This window comes from Moschus berezovskii, chromosome 6 (assembly GCF_049115385.1).
Source record: "Moschus berezovskii isolate FMDL1 chromosome 6, NW_MosBer_1.0, whole genome shotgun sequence".
NCBI classification, from domain to species: domain Eukaryota; kingdom Metazoa; phylum Chordata; class Mammalia; order Artiodactyla; family Moschidae; genus Moschus; species Moschus berezovskii.
Window position 1 is genome coordinate 12847427 of NC_142465.1, and position 24437 is coordinate 12871863.

A 24437-nucleotide genomic window follows, 5' to 3' on the forward strand; every position below is an offset into this window, starting at 1 on the left:
GGACTGCAGCATGCCAGACTTCCCTGTCCTTCACCAACTCCCAGAGCTTGCTCAAACTCATGTCCATTTGGTCACTGATGCCATCCAACCATCTCAGCCTCAGTTGTCCCCTTCTCCTCCTGCCTTCAATCTTTCCCAGCACCAGGGTCTTTTCCAATGAGTCGGCTCTTCATATCAGGTGGCCAAAGTACTGGAGCTTCAGCATCAGTTCTTCCAATGAATATTCAGGGTTGATTTCCGGTTTGATCTCCGTGCTGTTCAAGGGACTCTCCAGAGTCTTCTCCAGCATCATAATTCAAAAGCATCAATTCTCAGGTGCTCAGCCTTCTTTATAGTCCAACTTCTCCCATCCATACATGACTACTAGAAAAACCATAGCTTTAACTAGACGTACCTTTGTTAAAAGTGATGTCTCTGCTTTTCAATATGCTGTCTAAATTTGTCATAGCTTTTCTTCCAAGGAGCAGGCGTCTTTTTAATTTCATGGCTGCAGTCACCCTCTGTAGTGATTTTGGAGCCCAAAAAAATAGTCTGTCACTGTTTCCACTGTTTCCTCATCTATTTGCCATGAAGTGATGGGACCAGATACGATGATCTCAGTTTTCTGAATGTTGAGCTTTAAGCCAACTTTTTCACTCTCCTCTTTCACTTTCATCAAGAGGCTCTTTAGTTCCTCTTCGCTTTCTGTCATAAGGGTGGTGTCATCTGTGTATCTGAGGTTACTGATATTTCTCCTATCAATCTTCTTTCAGCTTGTGCTTCATCCAGCCCTACATTCTGCATGATATACTCTGCATACAATTTAAATAAGCAGGGTGACAATATACAGCCTTGATGTTCTCCTTTTCCTTTTTGGAACCAGTCTGTTGTTCCATGTCTGGTTATAACTATTGATTCTTGACCTGCATATACGTTTCTCAGGAGGCAGGTAAGGTAGCCTGGTATTCCCATCTCTTAAAGAATTTTCCTCAGTTTGTTGTGATCCAAACAGTCAAAGGCTTTAGCATAGTCAATGAAGGAGAAGTAGATGTTTTTCTGTAATTCTCTTGCTTCTTCTATGGATGTTGGCAATTTGATCTCTGGTTCCTCTGACTTTTCTAAATCCAGCTTGATCATCTGTAAGTTCTTGGTTCACGTACTGTTGAAGTCTGGCTTGGAGAATCTTGAGCATTACTTTGCTAGCGTAAGAAGTGAGTCCAATTGTGCAGTAGTTTGAGAGTTCTTTGGCATTGCCTTTTTTGGGGATTAGAATGAAGACTGAAGTATAGTTGATTTATAAAACCCGTTTTTTGCTGTAAAAACATGAAATGTTCATCCCAAAAGTCAAACACTTTTGTCAGAATGTTTCCCTCTAAAAATTACTGTATACACCAGCATAGGGTAACTGTTAATATCTTTACATTTTCTTTAAACCTCGAATTTAATGTATTAGCATTTAAATAATTCACGCTTGTAGTGACTGTTCATTTCAGCTAACATAACCAGACTCTGTCAATGAAAGAAGCAGACACTGATTTACGCTTTGGCACAAGTTGCTGCACTTTTTCCGCCACTGTCTCTATATATTCAGAACATACTCCTGCAAAACAAACAAAAATTCCAAACCTCATCTGTTGACCCTTCGAAGTTTTATATACTGCACAGCAAGCCGTGTTTGTCAGCAAAGAAGGTGAAAAGTAACTTCTTTCTTCACATTACTGTATATCAGCAAAATCAAGGTACTGATCATATTGTAACAAAAATTCCTCTGTTATCCTGCTTTGTCAAAGAGTTCGTCTTCTGTATCCCTAAACTGTCCCTAAATATAACAAATTATGGGTGTAGCTGGGATGCATTACATGAACTATCTACTTTGCTACAGACTCATCCAAGAACTTACAGCAAACATCTTTTACTTGTCATACTTTGTTTTTTAATGTCAGCAACCTGAAGTCAGACTGGAAAAGAAACTCACAAAACACTAATGAAATCCTGATGATCTGCTTCTGTCAGCTTCTTAACTGTGACAGTCTTTCTTTCAAATAAGCCATCTGTGGTTGTAAATGTAACTCCGTGCATATAAATGCCACTTAAATATGGTGGTTTCATTGTTTTAGCAGCCAGTACATTATTGCAAATAACCCCACTGTGGTTTTAGCACCTCCCTATCAATAATGGCTAAAAACTGAACTCACTATAGGAGGGATAATACTTTCCAACAAAACTACAAACTCTTTTGGTCTGTATCTCCTTGAAATTACTTCCATCATCATCATAATTTCGTTTACTACTTCTGTCACATTGAAAAAAGATGTACCTTTTGTTTTAAAAAGTCTAGTAAAGTTTGCTTTATCCTAAGTAAATTAAGATTAAAAATAAAGAATGTAAAATTTACTTCCTAGATTGAGATAATACTAACAAAAGCAGAAACTGAAAAGAAGAAAAAAGATTTTTAGCTTTTACTTATTTATTTTGATTTAAGTATTATATGTCTGTGAAAGTGAAGTCGCTCAGTCGTGTCCGACTCTTTGTGACCCCACGGACAGTAGCCTACGAGGCTCCACCGTCCATGGGATTTTCCAGGCAAGAATACTGGAGTGGGATGCCATTTCCTTCTCCATATTATATGTCTACTTCTTAATTATTTATGGAACAAGAATATGTCTGATTAATTTTAACACAAGATTTCTAAGGTAAATATATCTTCACATTTTCTTCAATTCTTACACATTTTGGTTTACAAATGACTAACATAAACATAACACAGGTGTAGCAGAATATACATTCTTTTCAAGCTTGCAAGACGACCAAGATAAACCAAACTCTGGGTCATAAAACCCACCATCACAAATTTAAAAGAATAGAAATCATATTGTGCCTGGTCTTAGACCACAGTACAATTAGACGAGAACTAGTAACAGAAAGAAAACTGGAAAACTCCCGAATAACATGGTGATTAAACAATGCACTTCTAAATAACACATGGGTCAAAGAAAAAAATCTCAAGAGAAATTTTAAAGTATTTTGAACAAAACAAAAAAATTTACAACTTATCATCTGTGGAATGCAGTGAAAGTAGTGCTTAGAGAGGAATGTGTACACTGAACGCATATATTAGAACAGACAGATCTAAAATCAATACTCTAAGTTTCTACCCTAGGACACTAGGAAAGAAAGAGCATGTTAAATCCAAAATAAGCAGATAAAAGGATAACAAGAACTAAAGCAGAAATTAATGAAACTGAAAACAAGAAACCGATACAGAATAATCAATGAACCAAAAGCTATTTCTTTAAAACTATCAACAAAACCAACAGGCCTCTAGCCAAGCTAAGAAAAAGAAAGGACGCCGAGTACTAACATCAGAAATGAAAGAGGGATTATCACTGAAGACTCCATGGACATTAAAATAATAATAAAGGAGTACTCTGACCACAAATTTGATAACCTAGATGAAACAGATCAATTGCTTGGAAGCTACAAACTGCCAAAATTCACACAAGAAGAAACAAATAATTTCAATAGGCTGGTGGCATGTATTAAAGAAACTGAATCAATAATTAATAACTTTGCAAAACAGAAAGTACTAGGCCCAGATGGGTTCACTAGTATATCCATCCAAAATCTAAGGAAGAAATTATACAGATTACTAAAATCTCTTCCAAAAGTAAAAATAGAAGGAATACGTCTTAATTTATGAGGCCAGCATTACTCTAATACCAAAATCAGGCAGATATCATAAGAAAACTAAAAAATAAAGATTAAGATCTCTCATGAACACTGATGCAAAAATCCTCAACAAAAATATTTGCATATCGAATTTGAGAATGTATAGAAAAAATTATACACCAAAAATCAAATGGAATTTATTCAAGGCTGGTTCTGTTTAAAAAAACACACACAATTATGTAATCTATTGTAGTAACAGGTTAAAGAAGGATCACATGTCACACAGACACAGAAAAAGCATTTGACAAAATCTAACATCTATATATGATTTAAAAAAAAAAAAATACAAACTAAGCACAGAAGGGAATTTCCTAAACCTGATAAATAATATCTACACACACACACCTACACCATACCTAGTGGTGAGACACTCAAAGCTTTCCTGCTAAGATCAACAAGGCAAGAATATCCCCCTTTCACCAACTCCTTTTCTGTATCTTACTGGAAGTCTAGGTAATACAATAAGACAAGAAAAGGAAATAAAAGGTATACAGACGGGAAAGGAAGAAATAAAACTGCCTTTGTTCACAGATGACAGATCATCTATGGAGAAAATCTGAAAGGACCAACACAAAAAAATTCCTGAAACTAATACGTAACCATAGCAAGACTGCAAGATATAAGAGTAATACACAAAAGTCAATCCCCTTCCTACACACTAGCAATGAACAAGTGAGATTTGAAATTTAAAACAATACATTTACATTAGCTCTCTACAAAATGACATACTTATGTACAAATCTAACAAAATGTATAATATCTATATGAGGAAAACAACAAAAACTGATGAAAGATACCAAAGAACTAAGTAAATGGAGAAACCAGTTAGTGGACAGGAAGAGTCAATGTTGCTAACGTGCCACTTCTTCCCAACTTTAATTTCCCATTGATCTCGACTCAATGCAAGCCCAATCAAAATCCTAACAAGCTATTTTGTGGCTACTGACAAACTAATTCTAAAGTTTACATGGAGAGGCCAGATCCAAAAGAGGCAACACAATACTAATTAACAAAGTTGGAGGGCTAACGCCACCCAACTTCAAGACTGAGTTTAAAGCTACAGTAATCAAGACAGTTAAGTACTGGTAAAAGAACAGACAAACAGAGCAATGGAACAGCAACAGAAGCAGCAAGAGACTCACATAAATAACCCACAACTCTTTGACAAGGAGTACAGGCAATATAATGGAACAAAACTGTCTTTCCAACAAATGGAAAACAACTGAACAAGTGCATGCAATGAAAAATAAAACAAAGAACTTATACCCTTAACAAAAGTTAACTCAAAATGGACCAAGACCTAAATGAAAAATGCAAAACTATTAATATATAATCTCATAGAAGACAACTAACATAAAAGAAAATGTAGAAGACTCTGGGTATGCTGACGACTTCTTAGGTAAAACATTAAAGGCACAATCCATGAAAAACAGTTGATGGTTGTTGCTGTTTAGTCACTAAGTCGTATCTGATTCTTTTGCAACCCCTTGGACTGTAGTCCACGAGGCTCCTCTATCCATTGGATTTCCGAGGCAAGTATACTGGAGTGAGTTGCCTTCGCCTTCTCCAGGAGACCTTCCTGACCCAGGGATCAAACTTGTGTCTCCTAACTGGCAGGCAGATTCTTTACCACTGAGCCACCTGGGAAGCCATGATTGATAGCTGAACTTCATTAAAATTTTAAATATCTCTGCTCTGTGAAAGACGATGTTAAAAGAACAAGACAAGACAGCCTGGAAGAAAATATTTACAAAAGGATATATCTGATAAAGAACTATTATCCAAAATATACAGAGAATTCCACAATTTAACAATAACAAACCACCAGACTGAAAAATGAGCCAACGGACTTAACAGACACCTCAGAAAACAAGATAAACAGATGGCAAATAAGCCTATGAGAAGATGTTCCATATCATCTGTAATCAGGGAAATGCAAATTAAAATCAGATACTGCTACACACACATTAAAATGGCTAAAATCAGGATCAATACTGGTGAGGCTGTAGAGCAACATTAACTCTCATTCACTGCTGGTAGGAATGTAAACTGGCACAGACGCTTCTGAGACCATTTGGTGGTTTCTTATAAAACTAAACATACTCCTACCATGGATCATGATCCTTGGTATTAATCTAAAGGAGCTGAAAACATATGTCTACACAAAAACCTACACATGGATGTTTATAGAAGCTTTATTCATAACTGCCAAAACTTGAGAGCAATCACAGTGCCCTTTCATAAGTAAGTGGATAAATAAACTGTGGTATATCCAGAAAATGGAATATTATTCAGCACATAAAAAGAAATAAACTATTAAACCATGAAACAATATGGAGGAAATTTAAATTGCATATTACTAAGTGAAAGAAATAGAGAGGCTGAGAAGGCTATATACTGTTTGTTTTTCAAATATATGACTCTGTGGCAAAGGCAAAACTATGGAGCATAAAAAGATCAGAGAATAAAATGATACCATAGTATCATTTTACACAGTAATGGAGACATGTCATTATACATTTGTCCAAATTTACAGCAGGTGCAACACCAAGAGTCAACCATATAAACTTAGGGACTTTGGTCATGACGTAGCAGTGTAAGTTCATCAACTGTAACAAATACGCCTCCCTGTAGGAACCTTAATGAGGGAGGCTATCCATGTGTGAGGACAGGTTTATATGGGAAACCTGTGTACCTTTTCCTCAATTGTGCTCTAAAAAGTTAGAGCAAAAGCTAAAAACCAAACAAACACACACATGCGTACCACGGTACGTGAATTAGTCGATATCCTGTTCATAAAGGAGTCCACTTACCATGCACTTGGGTGAGACGATGACAATGACAGAATGAAACTCAGGCTTCTAAATCTTTACTTTTATGTTTTATTCTTACTTCGTCATGGGTTAGAAACAAACAGTTCAAGGACCACACTTTGAACAGCATTAAAAGAATGTTTAAACTGAGACTTAAAAGAGGAATAAGAACGTGCAAATATGAAAGGGTGTGTGGTCTACTGAGAAGCAGAAAATCCCCATACGGCTAAAGCGCGAGATGCAAAGACAGGAGCGATAAGACACGACACTGGAAGAGCAAGCAGGAGGCTGACAACTATTTCAAGAAGTTCAGCGAACGGTTTCTAAATTTACTTACTATATACACATTGGCATGTATATTTATCTATTTTATATTATGATTTATAATATATGTGATTATGTATAATATAGTCATATATAATTATACAAATATATATGTAAATTAAATACTATGATTTAGAATACAGTATTAATCAAATATTATCTGCATCACAAAAAATAGAACATAAAGGGATGAAAAGAATTTGAAGTGTACATTTTAACTATGGTGTAAGTTTTCTTTGTTTTCACAAAATTTGACTATGTTTTTAATGAAAGTATAATTTGAAGATGTTTCTTTACTTCTGAGGAACTTATTTTAACTTATGAAATATAAAGATTTGAAGATGCAGTTCTAAAATGAGCATACATTTTTTATTTTTAATGGCTATAACAGAAAGAGATGCCTCACAGAGTTTTTAAATTATTCACTTAAAAATCCAAAGCATCAAAATAATTTTTTCTAATTTGTAAAAACAGATCTGATTTTATGTATCTTGCCAACTAAAAAAACCACATGATCACCTTTGCATTTATTTACTTGGTTTGATATTCTCCTTAAGTTCCCCCTCCACCAGACTTACCGATTTTATGAGTATTAAACTAAATAATAAATTGTAAATCCATATAATGATTCAAATTACAGTACTGTATAAGATTTAGAAGGTAATCAAACAAAATACACTTTCTTCAGGATACCTCCAGTACCAAATAATCATCTGATACACAGAACGAGGGAATAACAAGTTAGTAACTGGCACACAGCGTGAGTTACTAAGTATCAGTGGGTCCGAGGAATCTGTGGGTTCCACATCCACAAACCAAACCAATCCCCATGTGAGAAAATACTCAGAGTAAGGGAATTCCAGAAATTTCCAAAATGCAAAACTTATATTCATATAGCACTTACAGTGTATTAGGTACTATAAGCATTCTCGAGAGTCAAAGTATATAGGAAGATGTGCATAGATTATACACAAATACATCATTTTACATAAGCGACTTGAGCATCCACGGATTTTGGTATGCTTGGTGGTCCTGGAACCAATACCCCACATATTAAGAGATGAGTGTAAATGTCTTAGTGTCTTTTAGATTAAAAGGTAAATACAAATAGAAGATTTAATATTTTCCTCCTGCACCCAACATTATCTTGATTATCACCCTGCCTTGGAAACTAGCTTCAGTTCAGTTCAGTCGCTCAGTCGTGTCCGACTCTTTGTGACCCAATGAATCATAGCACGCCAGGCCTCCCTGTCCATCACCAACTCCCGGAGTTCACTCAAACTCATGTCCATCGAGTCAGTGATGCCATCCAGCCATCTCATTCTCTGTCGTCCCCTTCTCCTCCCACCCCCAATCACTCCCAGTATCAGAGTCTTTTCCAGTGAGTGAACTCGTCGCATGAGGTAGCCAAAGTATTGGTTTCAGCTTTAGCATCAGTCCTTCCAATGAACACCCAGGATTGATCTCCTCTAGAATGGACTGGTTGGATCTCCTTGCAGTCCAAGGGACTCTCAAGAGTCTTCTTCAACACCACAGTTCAAAAGCATCAATTCTTCAGCGATCAGCTTTCTTCACAGTCCAACTCTCACATTCATACATGACCACGGGAAAAACCATAGTCTTGACTAGACGGACCTTTGTTGGCAAAGTAATGTCTCTGCTTTTTAATATGCTATCTAGGTTGGTCATAACTTTCCTTCCAAGGAGTAAGCGTCTTTTAATTTCATGGCTGCAATCAGCATCTGCAGTGATTTTGGAGCCCCCAAAAATAAAGTCTGACACTGTTTCCACTGTTTCCCCATCTATTTCCCATGAAGTGATGGGACCAGATGCTCATTTAAAGGTCACAGGAAGTCATTAAAGCAGGGAAAGTGAGAGAATCACTTTAATAAAGTGGACTGGAAATAAGCAAAACTCAAGGCAGGGAGACCAGTGTGGAAGGCATTGTAATCATCTATGTAAGAGATGATGATATCCTAGATTGGTGGGTAGGCACTGGAGCTTTACAGGAAGTAAATTCATCAAGTTTTGGTAAATGACTGAATGTTAAGTGAGGCAGTGAGGGGAAAAAAAACAAGGGTCAAAAGCAATGTCCAGATTTCTGACTAGAGTAAGAATGGATTTTGATACCAACTACTGAAATCTAGGGCTTCCCTGGTGGCTCAGATGGTAAAGCAGCTGTCTGCAATGCAGGTGACCCGGGTTCCATCCCTGGGTCAGGAAGATCCCCTGGAGAAGGAAATGGCAGCCCACTCCAGTACTCTTGCCTGGAAAATCCCAGGCTACAGTCCATGGGGTAGCAAAGAGTAGGACATGACTAAGCAACGTCACTTTCACTGAAATCTAAGCTTCACAAGTTTGCTTTTGAACATGCTGAGTTTAAGACGCTTCTATGATATCTAAAAATAGATATTTTAAAGTTGTTGGTTATGTAGGAATGGAGTTAATGATTTGCAATCATCAGCATAGCTATATATAATAACTGAAGTCATCAGAGTGAAAAAAATTTTCTAGTACAAATAAACAGAACAAAAATAACAAGAAAAAGTGCTGAGTAACACCAACACACAAAGAATAAGTACAGGAAAGGAAGAACTACAAATAAAACTGGGAAATACCAGCAGAGTGGTAGAAAGAAAACCGAGAGAGTAAGGTATCACCTAAGTTGCAGCATATATAAAAGAGAACTAGAATCATTTTAAAGGCCTCTTCTCACTTAAAAAAAGTCCACTCACCTGCATCAACCACATGATTATTCAAATACAAACCACAATGCTGACAACTACAAATAAAAAACAAACCTAAACATGTGGATATACCTTAATATGTCTGTATTTGCTTGATGTACGTACAAGCTTAAAATAAGATTTCAAAAAGTTTAGCCTATTAATTAAAGAATCCTTATTAGACTTCACACAAATGATAATATACAAATTCAAAACAAGGAATATTACTGAAAAAAAAAAATCAGTGATTTATCCCCACTATGTATTATGTTTGCAAAGAATACTGTCATAATTGTGAATAATTGTGTTACTAGCTCTTATTGCCAAATTCAGCTCTGTTTATTTTAAAAACAGAAATGTTTTAACCAATTTTCAGGGCTATATATGTACAGTGTACAATACCCAGAATAAAAGATTGTTAAAGATTGCAACGTTCTACTCAGGAATGTTAACACAAATCTCTAACTAACACAAATCCAAAAAGAATCCTCCTCTGTCCTTAGTTACAAAGTTATTACCCAAAACGTTCAGAAAAGGAAAAAGAATAAACAGTATTATCAAGGATAAACACCACCATTTACTGAAAATTTTTCCCCTCTGGGAATTTTCATATCTTCTGTGGGAAGAGTAAAAGGTGTTGTGTTGGGGGATAAACACTTTTATTCTAAAACTACCATGAGGACAAGATTGGCAGCACCATGAGATTACAACTAGAGGAATTTTACACTAAAATAAGATATTTTAAAGTTTTGCAATTAGAAGTAATACAAGACTCATGAGTAAAATCCTTTTAGAAAGGATATCAAATATTCAGAAGTACTGGATAAATTGTAAAATTCTTAAATAACCAACAAGTACAAGACTGGTCTCCATATTTTTAATATATGTTTCACTACCTTATTGTATTCCACCACTCCAGTCCCACTGTCCTAAACAGCCCCTACCCTCTGTGTGGGTTTTCTCTCTCCTTTTAAACACGCACACATAAACAGAGCAACAACTAAATATAAAAATCATTTCTCAGACTCTATTAAAATTATGATACATATTCACTGTGGGAAACAGATAATATGATCAATCTCTCCAGTAACCCTAATAACCCAGAGACAACAGATGTTATGATAGTGAAAGTCGCTCTGTCGTGTCCAACTCTTTGCGACCCCATGAACTATACAGTCCATGGAATTCTCCAGGTCAGACTACCGGAGTGGGTAGCCTTTCCCTTCTCTAGGGTATCTTCCCAACCCAGGGATCGAACCCAGGTCTCCTGTATTGCAGGTGGATTCTTTACCAGCTGAGCCACAATTTCACAATACATCAATTATTAGTAGTTCATAACCTTTTTGGATTGCAGATCCCTTTGAAAATCTTATGAAAAATATAGCTCTTGTCAACAGAGTTCAAGTTCAGAACACTTTATATAAGAGACACTGTTTTATTAACATACTCTTTGTCATATGCGCTCCCTCTACTCGTTTAATATAACAGGTAATAATTTTCCTATAATTATTAATTCTTATAAGTAATGTTTTCTACAACATCAGTTTAAAGTCTGTATTGTAACTTTACATTAATATATTACAGCATATACGCTATCTCACTGTTATAAATTTAAGTTTTTAAATTTTTCCGTTAGGGGCTATCATACATGTTCTTCCTGATATGTTAAATACAATAAATTATCTTTAAGAGATCACTATAAACTTAACCAAGTAAACATTCTATTACAAAATTTACACATTGGGGAGAAAAAAAACCCACAAATACATGACCACTGGTCCACCCTTCCTAAACCTTAAGTTTCAGAAACTTTATGAACCCCATCTCCAAATAATTTTCCAAAGTTATTGAAACATAGTTTTGGTTTTTTTTTAATATGTATCTCTTTGGCTGTGTAGGGTCTTACTTGGAGCATACAGGGATCTTCAATCTCTGCTGTGGCATGTGGAATCTTTAACTGCAGCATACAAACTTTTAGTTGTGGCACATAGGATCTAGTTCCCTGATCAGGGATCGAACCTGCACTGGGAGCGCAAAGCCTTAACCATCAAAGACCACCAGGGAAGCCCCATTTAAACATGTTTTATAAAAAGGAGTTCAGTGAATATTTAAGAGATGTTCTAGGTAAATGAGTTGATTCAATAAAACAGGGCATAACTAGAGTCACTGCTTAACAAATTCAATGCATCCTTGATATCTGTAAGGAAAAATTAATATTTAATTCATAATTTATAAGAACACACAAACTGGTCTTGTGGATGGCTTGTATCCTCTATTGACTTTTTAAGTTTGTCTAGTCATATGTATGTTATTTGGTTTGCTGAAAATATTTTCTAACATATAATGCCAAATATCTATCCTTTAGCCCATTCCTCCTTTTTTTCATCCCCATTAATCAGCAGACACCCTCTCCAAGCAATATACATTCTCCAGTCTTTGTTGCAACTTGTTGACAGATTAATGAATGTAATGAAATGTTGATATACAACAAATTCCTCTAGATAAGGCATTGATAAAGTCCAGATCTAGATTTTGTTTGTTTTTTATCTTGTGTCTGAGTTGCAATGAGTTTGTAAATAATGATTAGTAACTTTAAAAATTTTTTGTTTTCTTAGTAGTATTAAACATGAAGAGGAACTAAAAAGCCTCTTGATGAAAGTGAAAGAGGAGAGTGAAAAAGCTGGCTTGATGTTCAACATTCAGAAAACTAAGATCATGGCATCTGGCCTCATCACTTCATGGGAAATAGGTGGGGAAACAGTAGAAACAGTGTCAGACTTTATTTTTTTGGGCTCCAAAATCACTGCGGATGCTGACTGCAGCCTTGAAATTAAAAGACGCTTACTCCTTGGAAGGAAAGTTATGACCAACCTAGATAGCATATTAAAAATCAGAGACATTACTTTGCCAATCAAGGTCCATCTAGTCAAGGCTGTGGTTTTTTCAGTGGTCATGGTCATGTATGGATGTGAGAGTTGGAGTGTGAAAAAAGCTGAGTGCCGAAGAATTGATGCTTTTGAACTGTGGTGCTGGAGAAGAATCCTGAGAGTCCCTTGGACTGCAAGGAGATCCAACCAGTCCATTCTAAAGGAGATCAATCCTGGGTGTTCATTGGAAGGACTGATGCTAAAGTTGAAGCTCCAATACTTTGGTCACCTCATGAGACAAGTTGACTCACTGGAAAAGACCCTGATGCTGGGAAGGATTGAAGGCAGGAGGAGAAGGGGACGACAGAGAATGAGATGTCTGGATGGCATCACCAACTCGATGGACATGAGTTTGAGTGAACTCCCGGAGTTGATGATGGACAGGGAGGCCTGGTGTGCTGTGATTCATGGGGTCGCAAAGAGTCGGACACAACTGAGTGACCGAACTGAAACCTTTGAGAGTTGAAAAGTAACAAACCACATGTTCTAGGCTATGAAAATAAAAGAAGCAACAAGTGTATGAACAGGTCACAAGTAAAGTAATGGTCTAAAAAGCTTAAAAATAAAAACATACACCATGTGAAATCAGTTGTCTTCCTAATTTAACACAATGATAAATGGTAAATAAATGATCAATGGTAAATAAAGCTTTTGATGAAGATTTGTAAGGAAATTATTCCCCTAATGACTCTAACTAAAGAATGCAAATTTGAAAAGTGCCGATTATAATTTAAGGTGTATTACTTAAGAACTAAATGTGGATGAATGATACAACAAATGTGGTAAGTTACTGAAGCTCATTTTTATTTCCCAAAACAAAAACTGATAAAAATATTTTGGTTTGAGAACGTGGCCTGCGAATGGGCCAAATCAAAGCTTTTTGATTGGCAATGCTTGCTAGCAAACAAAAAAAGATTCTTTCCAGTTTAAACTAGTCATGCTAAGTAAAAATTACCAAACAATGCTTACATGTTAGAAGTTTAAAGGAATCACAGGCTTCATTATACCTATATCAAAATCACTCAGAAATTAAAATGAAAGCAGCAGCAGTGGCAAACAGATCAGATTTACTTACTCATTGATTACCTTAGCCTTCTTAAACATTGTTTTATCACTAAACATTTAAATCTTTTCTATTTAATAACTTAGTAATAAAATTACAGCTCTTCTTAATCAATATTTTATTTATATACACTATAACAACCACAACTTTTAACCATATATTTTAAACTTAACATAAAAGCAGAGGAAAACAGAGGTTTTATACATATAAATCTAAGTAGATTGTCTTGCACAGGCATGTGGGTTCTGGAGTCAGCTTGCCTGAGTTCAAATCTGGGCTCATACTGACTAGTTCTATAATCACAGTGAAATGATTCTACCTCTTTATCTCATTTCCCTCACCTAAAAGTAAAAATAAATATTTTACCAGCAGTACCTTCTTTATAAGATAACTGCAAGAATTGAATGAGCTCTCCATAAAGCACCCTGGACATTATAAGACTTGATAAGATTTACCATTATTCTGCAATTATTAGCACAAGCATGATGACCAAATCTCCTGCAACTTTATGGCTTCAACAGGAAAGGACACTACTACTTCATGCATCTCTGTTAAACCACTTCTCATACTTAATTCTGATCTTCCTCTTATACATAAGCACATACACTCAAACACATTTTCTGGTAAAAAGCCTTATTCATTTGTGAATAGGTGGTGCTATGGACTTGCTATGGTTTGAATGCTTGTGTCCCTCCAAATTCTTAGGCTGAAATCCTAATGTCCAATGTCAGGGTACTAGGAGGTGAGACTGTGGGAGGTGCCTAGGTCACAAAGCTGGAGTCCTTATGCACTAAGGCCACAGAGCCCTCTAGCCCCTTCCACTATGTGAGGACACAGTGACAAGCTGTTATGTTAGTCTGCAACTGGCAAAAGCGCCTTGGCCAACAGAATCTGACCAAACTACCCACTCTCTCCATCACATGAGGACATGGTGAGCAGGCATTCTCTGAGAAGTCAGGAAGGGAACCCTCATCAGAACCAGACCATGCTGGCACTCTGACTGATTCTGGACTTCACAGCCTCCAAAACTGTGAGAAAATAAATTTCTATTTCAGCCATTCTGTCTACGGCATTTTGTTATGGCATTCCAAGCTGACTAATACAGGGGTTATACTTATCTTTTCAGTGTTTAAATACACAAGTGAAAATGTCTCTTTAAGTTTTCCTTTGCTAAGTTCATCAAACCTTTACAAATTCATGCTGTGTGCAGTTTTCAAAGACTTCAGAGTATGTGAGAATAAGTTGTGGTCTGCCTACAATGTAATTTCTTTTTAAGAGGACAATTAAGGTTTCTGACATTACACTAATGTCTGCAATATGTTTAGTCATAACTTAAGGATTCTTACCTTTTGTATCTGCCTGAAACTGTTCTAGATGGCTCCTGTAAAGTAAAAATAACAACATATCAGTTTGGATATGTGTAAAAGCACACACAATTCCAGGTTATATAAAACAACTGATAGAGAATGTTGGAACAATTACCATTACTTTTTTTGCCGATCAAACAAAACAATATTCTACATTTGATTTTTCAGACAAAACCAATCACTGTTTAAAAATTATATCTTTAATTTGGAAGCATTTTTAAAGCTTGGAAAAAAATTTTAAAGGGCTATCATTCATCAACCAATCTAAACCTTTTTGGAAGTCGAGCATTAAAAAACATATCCCCCTTCTAGTGTTTTCTGTGCCCTCCGTTTAAAAAAAAAAAAAAGGGTACAATTCACCACAGACATATAATGATTAATGCTGTTTTTTAAAATAGCTAAAGATAAAAGGTGAGAAAATATGTTTTATGCTGATTCTAAGCTAGACCTCCCCCCAAAAAAGATAGCTATAAGTTAAGATTAAGCATTGGGGTGAGAAAACTATTGTTGTTGCTATTTAGTCGCTAAGTCATGTCCGACTCTTTCACAACCCCATGTACTGTAGCCCACCAGGCTCCTCTGTTTATGGGATTTCCCAACCAAGCATACTAGAGTGGGTTGCCATTTCCTTCTCCAAGGAATGGTCCCAACCCAGGGATCAAATATGCATCTCCTGCTTGTCAGGCGGATACTTTACGACTGAGTCACCAGGGAAATGGGCAAACTATGCTGCCTTGAAACCAACAGGGCAGTCTTCTGTTGGCTGAAGACTCTGTTTTGTCTTCTGCAGTTTCATTTTAATAACATAGTCAAAATTAGGGCTTCCCTGGTGGCTCAGATGGTAAAGTAAAGAGTCTGCCTGCAATGCAGGAGACCCAGGTTTAATCCCTGGATCAGGAACATCCCCTGGAAAAGGAAATGGCAATCCACTCCAGTATTCTTGCCTGGAAAATCCCACTGAGGGAGGAGCTTGGCGGACTACAGTCCATGCGGTAACAAAGAGTTGGACATGACTGAGCAACTAACACATAGTCAAAATTAAGTGATAAGACTTAATTAACAGATTACAAATCAGCTATAATCCTATAATTAAAAAAAATTTTTTTTAAATAAGTAAGTCTTTGACTCTGCAACCCCATGGACTACAGCCAGCCAGATTCCTCTGTCCATGGAATTTTCCAGGCAAGAATACTAGAGTGGGTAGGCATTCCCTTCTCCAGGGCATCTTCCAGACCCAGGGATCAAACCCAGATCTCCTCCATTGCAGATGGATTCTTTACCATGTGAGCCACTAGGGAAGCTCATAAGATGATCAGATTCCAGCCTAAAACAGCAAATACTACATGGTACAGTAAAGAATGTATCGATGTGGAAAAACAAGATAGAAAACCATACAGTTATGAGTAAGACTTAGAACCAAGTTCCCACCAGACAGGCCACCCAGTAGCTGAGACTGTGGGTAAGTTATTTAACTTCCATTAGTCTCAGTTTCTTCATCTCTAAAACAGGAGTAAGAACAATGTCTACTTTACCAGGTTGTTGTGGGGATTAAATGATGAAAGTGATAAAAACAATTAGCAAAACTCCTTTACAACAGTTTAATAATTTAAAATTGACAGTTTAATAATTTAAAATTGACCCCAATGCTTAATCTTAACTTATAGCTATCTTTTTTGGGGGGAGGTCTAGCTTAGAATCAGCATAAAACATATTTTCTCACCTTTTATCTTTACAACAAACCTAGGATGTGGGAAAATCTTTACTGAATTTTCTGAGCAGAACTTTAATAAATATGACTTAATTCTTCCAAATCAATAAATTCCCATTACAACAGCCTATAAGGAAACGGCATCCCACTCCAGTATTCGTGCCTGAAAAATTCCATGGACAGAGGAGCCTAGTGGGCTCCAGTCCATGGAGTCACAAAGAGTTGGACATGACTGAGCACACAAAGCACACACCGCAACAGCCTACATCACTTATTTAAATATGACTTTATCGCATTTTTAAGTAATGCGATAAAGGGGCAGCAGGGGTCTCTCACCTTTGATTTCCTTTTCCCCAAACCTCAGTATAAACAGTATGCAATAAATATATATTGACAACCTATAGAAATAACTTGCCTGGTAATCTGCAGTTACAGAAAAAGCATCACCTTGGAATTAAAAAGTTGTCAAAAGTAACCAGGTGATATGATACAAGAAGTGCCCATGTGTGGGGGCCTGGCCCTTTAATAGGATCACCCCTGGAGAAGCCTTGGTCTGACGCTGGTTCAAAGACATTTTACCCTCCTCTGGGCACCAACTGATCTCATAGCAGGGACAGTAACAAAAGACTAGCAAGTCAACTTTAAACAGTTTCTTATCTACCTGTCATTAAACTATGAGACCCTAAAGATAAGACAGATGAAGCTTTGTACTCTAACACCAAACATGTAAAACAGCTCCTATTTATAAAAATATGATATCTCTAAGTGAAAAACAACAGAAAATATACTTTATAAAATCTAGTTTTTTAAAACTATTTTTGAAACCATAGTAACTAGATTAAAATGTTTAATCCTGGTTATTTAGATAAAGCAGAAACACTGAAGTTATGTGTATGCACTCAAAGTAATGATTTCAAATGCAACTTCTCCCCTTAAGTTTTATAAGCTGTATTCCAACTAATATTTTATCAAAGTTTTCTTTCATAATATTCCCTAATCTTATTATATATGAACAAAAACTTTAGGCACAGACCTTAAAGGATGTTCATCTAAATTAAATATGCATTAGAAAAGATGCTAATGACACAGTAAGGTTCAAAACATCTCTCTGATTTTGGTTGTAACTGAAATATTTCAAAAAATGACATCAGCTTGATTATCCAGACTACTTCTTACTGCAAAGAAATTAGCATAACTGCTTAATGATAAGAGCCTCTGCTGCATTTACGGATTTGTGTGTAGCTAATACACTGACTGTAATGGTATGGAAACCTGGCAATAAAAAATATTTCTGAGGCTTCATGTAGGCATTTTCCCCTTACATGGTAGAACTAGAGACTCGTACACATTTAGATAATTTTAATATGGACAGAAATGTGAATGCAGGATGTTTTCAGCAACACTACACTAGGGTGGCATGACAACTACTGTTACACTGGCCTACCTATAAATGACTTAAAAGTCAGTATTAGACAAGTTTCCACTGAAGTATACTATTAATAATAATAAGTTGTATGTTACTAATTTTTTACATTTCTAACAGCTTTTTAAAAAACAACTAGTCACTTAAAACGCGCTTCCCAGGTGGCACAGTGGTAAAGAATCTGCCTACCAATGCAGGAGATGTGGGTTCAATCCCTGGGTAGGGAAGATCCTCTGGAGTAGGAAATGGCAATCCATTCCATTATTCTTGCCTGGAAAAATTTCAGGGGCAGCAGAGCCTGGCGGGCTCTAGTCCATGGGATTGCAAAGAGTCAGACATAACTGAGCGACTGAGCACACACAGTCACTTAAAACATATCTCAAGCTTTACAGTATTTTCTGTACAACTCATCTGGTACAACTGATAAAATTATAAACTCAGACATACTTGACCAAATTACTCAATGCTCAAGTCCAAGATATGTAAACAATCAGATTTAACTAATATTCAAGTTAAGATTACAAAGCAGACCAACACTCTTAAGCTTATTGCATACTGGCCAGATTTGAAAACTGTTTTTATTAGATTATACATTTTGTAGATAAATGTTATTTCACAGTGACTCTGGTAACCAAATTTCATTGCTTAACAACCAAATGTTCCTCAAATCAGATAGACTACATTAGTGTCAGCAGAGATTGGGAGGGGTGGGAGCCTCCTTCTCACGTGTATTCAAAACTGATATGTACAGATGGAGTTTAAAGCCATCTTTACGCCCTGACAAAAAGACAAAACTGAAATGTTATAAGGAAAAAAAAAAATCAACACCTATAGTGCAGTGTAACAGTCCCTTACAATTTTGAGGAGGAAAATGCTTCTACGTATTAATACATAATTCTGTACAAATATAACTATAAGCCTCTATATTTCAGGGACCACAAAGACTTCCGAGCAAACAGTGATAACTTAACAATTAAAAAGTTGACAGTTTTAGTCTAAACATGGGGGCGGGGTAGAAGAAACACTTTCAGTATCACTGAAACTGCTTATAAAAAACACAAATGTTAAGACTATACTGGTCTTTAAAGTTTCAAAGACTATGTAATTAGACCTTCAATAACTCCAAAGTCTATTATAATACTGATTTAAAATATACTTTTCCTGAAATAATCTTCCTTGCAATGGGATGGTTTATATTACAAAAGGAAAAGAGAAAGATCTATGTAGAGCTTAGAAAATATTGGCAAAGCAAATTGGTTTATGTAAGTTTAAATAAAACATTCTGCTTCATTCAGCTTACAATGCTCAATAAGGAAATCCCACGAACATTGTCTCTACAGGTGCAATGGGAGATCACAACTTGTAGAGTATGAACAAATATAAAAGCAAATGTGAAATAAGATCAGACAAATACAGGCCCAGTAAAATATAGTAAAATAATACTCAAGTCATTAAAATTTATTTGAGCCCTCAGTAAAACTACGGTATACCACGTTAACTAACTTTCAGGACTAAATTAAAATACCTATACTGGTATACACAACATATCAATACTAAAGATACAAAGTTGAAGATGAATGAAGAATGGAATATCTGAAAGGTATAACTGATAAAATAACTTAAAAATGAAAATAAGAATACCGAACAGAATGTACATGCAGCAAGGGAACTTGGCCTGGTATGAGAAATCAAAGCCTGAGCAGAACGACGAGAGGCGGACAAAGTGGGAAAGGGAAGTCAGGTTATCAGGCCTGAGGGAGGTCAGAAAGGGAGCCCCGTGAAGGGATACTGAGAGCCCCAAGCAGAGCGTGAGGGCATGACGGTCATCCACGGAGGAGGGTGGCCCAAAATGGGGGTTTTGCCCATAAGGGTAAAGAAGGTATTCCCTCAAAGAGGCGGCCTGGCACGGAGAATTCACAGCCTGTGTAGGGTGTGGAGAGGATCTCTGTAGGGACTGAGCAGGGGAGATGTGCTAGAGCCCAAATAAATAGGATGAAGAGAGTATCCACAGCGTGGTAGCCGGGCCTGGGTGGGTCAAAACCCAATCAGGTTGATAAGGCATCCCCAGGGAGGAGTAATCCAGCATGAGGTCTCAGTCTGCGCAGGAAAAAGAACGACCCAAGGGAAGAGCAGCCCTCATGGGACAGCAGGAGCAAAGCAGGGTGAGCAGGGGATCCACAGGGGGAGTGACCTGCTACGAGGAGTCAGAACTCAAGCAGGCTAAAGAGGGTGCTCTGCAGCCTCACAAGGGAACGGCCAAGCCTGAAGAAAGTGAAGAGTGTTCACGCACAAGGCAAAGCCAACGTGTGACGTCAGAACCCACTTGCGGTGAGGAGGGCATCAGCGTGCGGAAGGCGTGACAACGGGGAGAGGTTACACACAGGGGAATTGAATAAATAAGAAAACATATGAAGAATAACGTGAAACATGTTACCCAATGTCAGAAAAGGGAGTTACAAATACTAGACTAAGCCTTGCGATATCAGGTTACAATTGGCCATACTGGTATGAATTAGTTTCAGTATCTATATAAACAGCTAGCTAGAAAATCCCATGGATGGAGGAGCCTGGTAGGCTGCAGTCCGTGGGGTCGCTAAGGGTCGGACACGACTGAGCGACTTCACTTTCACTTTCACACAATGGAGAAGGAAATGGCAACCCACTCCAGTGTTCTTGCCTGGAGAATCCCAGGGACGGGGGAGCCTGGTGGGCTTCCGTCTATGGGGTCACACAGAGTCGGACACGACTGAAGTGACTTAGCAGCAGCAGCAGACAGGTAAGCAAGCAGCAAACAGATATGTATACGTATGTATGCACATATAGACACACAGAGTAGGTCTGTACATAGAGAGGGACTAGGAACGGTGACACCTCAACAACATGAACACAACTACAGCCCAGATCTTGGCTTCACAATACCACTTTCAATAAAAGGAATCAGGGCTCCTTAAAGACACAGCTGCTTTCAAGGCTGGAGTAAGAAAGCTCCAGATGAGCCTGCAATACCTTATTATGCCAGAAAACAAAGAAGTATTCCAAGAAAGACGGAGATGCAGCAAACGATACAAAAGGTTAAAGGGGCTCCCACTGGCCAAATCTGGGATAATGTGAATATTAAAATAAACAGTGATGGTGTGGTAGAGCAAACTCAGGGAGATAGTGAAAGACAGGGAAGCCTGGCGTGCTGCAGTTCATGGGGCTGCAAGGAGTCAGACATGACTTAGCAACTGAACAACAAGGTAAAATAATGACCCTCAAACATGTTCACATCTTAATTTCTAAAACCTTCGAACATGTTAGGTTACATAGCAAAGGGAAGTTAAGGTTGCTAATCAATGACCTTAAATAGGGAGATGATATTGCATTATCTAATGGACCCATTGTAATCACAATGGTCACTCAAAGTGGAAGAGGCAGAAAGTCAGAGGGAGATAGAGCAAAGCAGAAAAGTCACAATTTTGACTTTGAAGAACGAAGAGGGACGAGGAATTCAAGTAGCTGCTAAGAGCTGGAAGAGGCAAGGAAATGGATTCTCTCCTATAGCATCCAAAAGGGAATGCAGTCCTGATTTTATCCTTTGATTTTGGTCCACAATTTTACTGGTCCAATGAGACTGACGACTTAAAAACAGTGTAAGTTGAAAATGTGTGTTAAGTTACCAAATTTGTGGCAATCAAGCTAATACAGATTATAACAAGGTAAAACCCATCAGATAAAATGGGTAGTAGCGAGCTGATACAGATATACAGATATAAACAGATGACAGACAAATGGGGACAGACAACAGAGAGATTGATGGAAACAAAGGTATCTACATGGCTCAGAGAACTCAGCCACAAAACACTTATTAAGAAGCAGCAGGGAAGCCTGGCAGACCACCACCTTAATCACATGACCAAAGTGCTCATCATCAGCAATGGAACAAATTAAAACCATGTGTCACTGGATAAACTACACATTGAGAAAAACACAGCATCAATTCTGTGATACACACAACATGAATCTAAGCAGAAGTAAACATTAGATAACCCAAACTGAAGGTCACACTACAAAAACAAATAACCTATAATCTTAAAAAGTGTTAAGAGTAAGAAAGCTAAGGAAAGATGTATCAAACTAAAGGAAACCAAGGAGATACAGCAACTAAACAGAATATGTGATTCTGAACCAGACCCTTTTGATATAATTTAGGATATGATTGGGACAACTGGTGAAACGTGATGGTATCTGAATAAACTAGATGGTAAAAAAATGTGTCCATGTCAATTTTAATTTTCTATCTTGAAGAGCTATGTTGCAATTATGCAGGAGAGCTTCTTTGTAGAAAACACACAAGGAAGTATTAGGGGTAATAAGGCATCAAGTTAGCAACTTACTCTCAAACATTTTCAGTTCAGTTCAGTTCAGTCGCTCAGTCGTGTCCGACTCTCCGCGACCCCATGAATCACAGCACGCCAGGCCTCCCTGTCCATCACCAACTCCCGGAGTTCACTCAAACTCATGTCCACAGAGTCGGTGATACCATCCAGCCATCTCATTCTCTGTTGTCCCCTTCTCCTCCCGCCCCCAACCTTTCCCAGCATCAAAGTCTTTTCCAGTGAGTCAACTCGTCGCATGAGATTTTAAGGGGCAAAAAAAAAATTCTCTCCACAGTACTTGTAACTTTTCAGTTAGCCTGAAAACGTTTTAAAAGGAAAATCAATAAATGAATCAAAGAAAGAAGTAAAATAAAATTCATAAATGCCCTCTCATAAAATGCTCTTCATAACATAAACTGATAAACTTTTCTTTATAAGTAATTCAGGCAATATGTTGAGAAATTTTTAGTCTTAAATACGCATTATGGGGAATTCCCTGGGGGTCCCTTGTTAAGCTGGTGAAGAATCCACCTGCAATGTGGGAGACCTGGGTTCAATCACTGGGTTGGGAAGACCCCCTGGAGAAGGGAAAGGCTGCGCACTCCAGCATTCTGGCCTGGAGAATTCCATGGGCTGTACAGTCAATGGGGTTGCAGAGTCATACACAACTGAGCAACTTCCGCTTTCACTGGTCCAGTAACTAGGGGTTTTGTGCTTCCCCTGCAGGAAGAACCAATTTTGATTCCTGGTGGGGAACTAAGATCCCGTAAGTTGTGAAGGATAGCGAATAAATAGTTTTTAAAAATTGTTACGACCTTTGACCCAATAAGCTTATCTCTGGTAATCTGGTCAAATAAAATAATTCAAAACAAGTTCAATTTATATAGATGTTAATTTCAGTAGTACTCATAATAATAAAAATGTTTAACCACTGAGGAATCCTATTATTAGGAAATTTATGTCAACTACTATTCACATTAAAAATGAAAATTATATGCCAGTGAAAATAATATATAAAGAGATTTGAACAACATGAAAAAAATGTTCATGCTCTAACACCTACAAAGAGAATTTTGGCAATATCATCAAAATTACAAACATATATTCCTTTTCACTCAGGAATTCCAGTGCTAAGGTTTTATCCTACTGATTTATACACATATACAAAAGACTGTGTCTTATATATTGAAAGCCTTTTACCACTACATTGTAGCATCAAAAACTTACATGTTTCAACTGAATGACCATCAAGTCAGAAAAATTACGATACATCTATAAAACAGAATATTCTGTGGGTACAAAAAAGATAATAAAGAAGCTTTTTATGTACTATCGCAGAAGTCTCTCTACAATATTAAATGAAAAGAACAAGCTGCAAGAGTGTGCCTAAAATTAGGAATATATACATATTATACACACACAAACACACACACAGAAACATTAACTTGTTTCTGGACTACTTTGAGAAGAATGCACAAGAAAAGAAAGCACTAGCTGCCTCCAAAGAAGGTAACCAGGTAGCAGAGACTTTTTACTATTTTATTCCTTTCGATGCTTTTTGCATTATTTAGCATGTGACAACGTTTCCTTTTAAATTAATTAAGCTTAATGTTTAAAATTTAATAAACAATTTATAAAAATACATAAAGAAAGGTACTTTCCTGTCTTTCACATTTTCTTTTTTTCTCACATTTTCCACTGATCCTGTATTATTTAATCAGAGATCTAATATATTACTTTAAAATCTGACAGGATTAGGCATGACTACCTAGGGAAAAACATAGTTAAAATGTGTAAAATCATAGGTAAAAATCAAAGAAAAAAATTTAAAGGCTCATATTTTATTACTACTACTCCATATTATTTGAAAAAAGCCAAACAGAAACTTAAAATATTCTAACCTTTCATAAAGCATACTGTCACCCCAAATCCACATTCCCATTTCATTCTTCATTTCAAAAAATTTGTTTCACTGAATGGCTAAGATTCACATGTGCCCTGTGTGCTCAGTTGTGTCGGA

At 37.0% G+C, this 24437-nt stretch overlaps 1 protein-coding gene across 2 annotated transcripts in view; it reads right to left on the reverse strand.

Annotated features, from left to right (window-relative positions):
- PAWR (pro-apoptotic WT1 regulator) overlaps nt 1-24437 on the reverse strand; it is a 131675-nt gene that overhangs the window by 26890 nt on the left and 80348 nt on the right. For both annotated transcript variants that reach the window (XR_016037547.1, XM_088836819.1), the window contains exon 3: nt 14908-14942. Coding sequence is in view for 1 of the 2 variants with exons in the window: in XM_088836819.1 (XP_088692945.1) it covers nt 14908-14942 (35 nt within the window). In the remaining variant the exon portion in view is untranslated. The remainder of the gene's footprint in view (nt 1-14907; nt 14943-24437) is intronic.